The 3,357-nt window shown below is 36.0% G+C and overlaps 1 protein-coding gene across 1 annotated transcript; it reads left to right on the top strand.

Moving 5' to 3' along the window:
• Positions 1-497: 497 nt before the first annotated feature.
• On the top strand, positions 498-2,481 carry LOC127246094 (myb-related protein 306-like). The gene is made up of 3 exons (XM_051267302.1): positions 498-636; positions 992-1,121; positions 1,517-2,481. The coding sequence occupies exons 1-3, from the start codon at positions 504-506 to the stop codon at positions 2,217-2,219; spliced, it is 966 nt and encodes a 321-aa protein (XP_051123259.1). The 5' UTR covers positions 498-503; the 3' UTR covers positions 2,220-2,481.
• Positions 2,482-3,357: the final 876 nt, after the last annotated feature.

Raw genomic sequence — 3,357 nt, 5'->3', positions numbered from 1 at the left:
ATATGAAAAATTAATTTCAATTTCATCTCTTACATTAACCCCCCACTGTCACCCATTAATGTCCAAACGGTTGAAAATATAAAAATAAAAAAGTAAAATAAAAAAAAATAAAAATAAAAAAGAGAGAGAGAAAGAAAAGAAAGCCGATAAAGCAAAACCCCAATGCAAAATTCGCAAAAAATAATAAATAAAAAGTAGCCATGAGATTTTCACATACACATCTAGAGTGAGAAAAGGGTTAGAGAGAGAGAGTTAAAAAAAAAAAAAAACTACTATAAGCAAAGGCTGACTTTTTTTATATTTTATTTTTTTTTATTAAAATTTCTTTTTCTTGCAAAAGCAAAATCCCGAGTAAATGCCGTTTGGTGTCCGGTTTTGACTCTTTCTGACGCTGCAATAGTCAGCTTCAACAGCAACCTTTTCTTTCTCTCTCCTCTCTCTCTCTATATAAACCCTCACGAACCTCTCTCTCTCTACATTTTTCTCTCTCCCAAAAAAAAACAATGGGAAGGTCTCCTTGCTGCGACAAGCTCGGGATGAAGAAAGGGCCATGGACTCCTGAAGAAGACATCATTCTTGTTTCTTACATTCAGCAACATGGCCCTGGAAATTGGAGGGCTGTTCCTACAAACACTGGTAAAAAAATATATAAAAAAAAAAGAAGAAAATATATAAATTACAATAATTATAATCATAATTGTAATAATTTTGATTTTTATTAAGATTGTATTAAGGTTGGAGGTGTTAATGGTGTTTTGGTGGAATCCATGAAGAAAATGGTTTTTGCAGGCGGTTCGAATTCCATTTATTTAATTATTATTATTATTTTTTTTTATGGGGTTTTGGAGTGGTGGTTGGGGTGTAATAAATTTGATGTTTTGAGGGCACCGACTGAGATGGAGGAATTGGATTTATGGCTGTGATTTGTTTTTCGATTCTTGAACATGTTTTCCTGACCGTCGGACCTTTGATATATATATATATTTTTCAGGGCTGATGAGGTGCAGCAAGAGCTGCCGTCTCCGGTGGACTAACTATCTCCGGCCGGGGATCAAACGTGGAAATTTTACTGAGGATGAAGAAAGGATGATCATCCATCTCCAAGCTCTTCTTGGCAACAGGTCTGTCTGTAAATTTATGAATTAGGGTTTTGTTTTTTTGAGGAATTAGGGCTTCTGTGTTCTTGGATTTGATTGGGGAATTGGAGATTGATTTGGAAAATTTTTGTCTGGAATTGAGGTTTTTGGATGATTTTACGATCTTGATTATGCTAAACACGTCTGAATTGAGGTGTTTGTGTTCGTAGCCATGGCTGGATGTCTGTAATCAAATTAGGGTTCCATCTCCAAATTAGGGCTTTTGTGTTCTTGGCTTTGATTGGGAAATTTGGGGATTTATTTAGAAATTCATGTCTGGAATTGAGGATTTGGACGATTTTACGATGTTAATTGTTGCTAAACATTTCTGAATTTGAGATTTTTGTGAATTTTTTTTTTTTTTTGTTTTTGTTTTGAAGGTGGGCTGCCATAGCTTCTTACCTTCCTCAGAGGACTGACAACGACATCAAGAACTACTGGAACACTCACCTGAGGAAGAAGGTGCCCAACGGCGGCGACAGGGCGGTTTCCGACGGCGGCGGCGGCGGTAAATCGGCGTCGAAGGGGCAGTGGGAGAGGAAGCTCCAGACGGACATAAACATGGCGAGACAGGCTTTATGCGAGGCACTGTCACTGGACAAGTCCGGTCCTAATTCCGGCCTGTTTTCTGTCTCCGGCGCCGGCCATCTTTCTGCTGTGGCTGCACCGATTCTGGCGCCGGCGCCGGCGCCGTCGACGACCTCGACGACGTCGTACGCTTCGAGCGCTGAGAACATCGCGCGACTGCTGGAGAATTGGGCGAAGAAAACTCCGAATTCGCCGGTGGAGAGCAGCCAGGGAAGCTCTCTGAACAGCTGTCTGAATTCTTCCATTAATTCTGAGGTGTCTTTTGGTGGTAAGGAGAGTAATGGGAATCTGGTGGGGTCTGGAGCTGAGAACGTCTTGGGGAAGACGACGGCTGTTGGTGGCGCTGCGGCGGCAGCGGCGGCGGCGGCGGCGGTTCTGGATGAGACCGAAATGCCCCTGAGCCTGCTGGAGAAATGGCTGTTTGAGGAGGGGAATGGGCAGGGGCAAGATGGGGATTTCATGGACCTGGAATTGGGCACTGCTGATTTGTTCTAAAGAAAGTTTGGGGTTTCTTGAGAACAACTGGGCAGTGTTGCAATTAGTATTTTTATTTTATTTTTTATTTGGGGTGGGGAAATTATAGGTATAATTAAAAAAAAAATAATGTTCCTTGTATGGGAAATTAGAAGATGTAATTAATTTTATTACTGGGAATTAATTATGTCGGGGATTTGGGGAATAATTTGGACTTGCATTGAGTGATTGTACCTTGTGCATCGTTTGGTGTACCTTGGGAATTTAGGGTTTAATTTTTTTAATTATATGATGCATTGACTTCTTATTATTATTATTATTATTATTATTATTATTATTATTACTCCCTCTGTCCCCGATACCATGTCCATGTTGCCGTTTCTGTCCGTCTTACATACCATGTCACTTCTTTTTTTTTTTTTTAAATGATTACACACTTTAATGTCATTTTAAATTTTTTAATTTTATTTTTTTAATTTTAATTAAACTAATTAGTTATCTTAATCTTAATTTATAATTATTTATATTATAGGATAATTATTTTCATTAATATATTCTTAATTATCTACTGATTACACCCCTCCTAAAATACTGACACAGTATCTGGACCGAGGGAGTATTATTTTTGTTATTTTTTGGGGTCGTTTAGTAGAATTTGTATAAGCTAATTAAATATTTAGACAGAAATTAGTCACGTTGACTTTGACTTAGACGTGTTAGTACGAGTTGAAACTGAAGATTGTAAGTCAAATGCTGTAGTATTTAGGTAGAGTCTACAGGTTACATTAATATATATATAAATAAAAATAATATAAGAAATAATTATTCAATTACTTTATTCTTCGAAAATATTCCAATTAGATAATAGTTTTTAAATTTTTTTATATAATGTGACATTTTATTTAAAAGTAATAATTTAATATTATTTTTTTAGAAAAATACTGTTAAATTAATATTATACAAAATTTAAGAATATATATGTATATAAAATATACATATTTGTTTATAAGTGTTATATATTAGTAAAATAAATACTCCCTCCGTCCGAAGGGTGTCGTTTGATTTTTGTACGTAAATTTTTTAATATTAGTATTATACTGGATTATAGTAAAGAACAAAAATATCCTTATTAGTGCGGTGTAATATAAAAGTAATAGTA

Source organism: Andrographis paniculata, unplaced genomic scaffold, assembly GCF_009805555.1.
Source record: "Andrographis paniculata isolate CXL003 unplaced genomic scaffold, ASM980555v1 Contig26END, whole genome shotgun sequence".
Taxonomy (NCBI): Eukaryota; Viridiplantae; Streptophyta; class Magnoliopsida; order Lamiales; family Acanthaceae; genus Andrographis; species Andrographis paniculata.
This window is presented reverse-complemented; position numbering and strand designations above follow the sequence as displayed.

Bases quoted from the DNA above. Each gene is read 5' to 3' on its own strand.
- LOC127246094 (XM_051267302.1), top strand. From the start codon at position 504: ATGGGAAGGTCTCCTTGCTGCGACAAGCTCGGGATGAAGAAAGGGCCA. The intron at 637-991 runs GTAAAAAAATAT...TATATTTTTCAG, and splicing joins GGCTGTTCCTACAAACACTG to GGCTGATGAGGTGCAGCAAG. The intron at 1,122-1,516 runs GTCTGTCTGTAA...TTTGTTTTGAAG, and splicing joins CAAGCTCTTCTTGGCAACAG to GTGGGCTGCCATAGCTTCTT.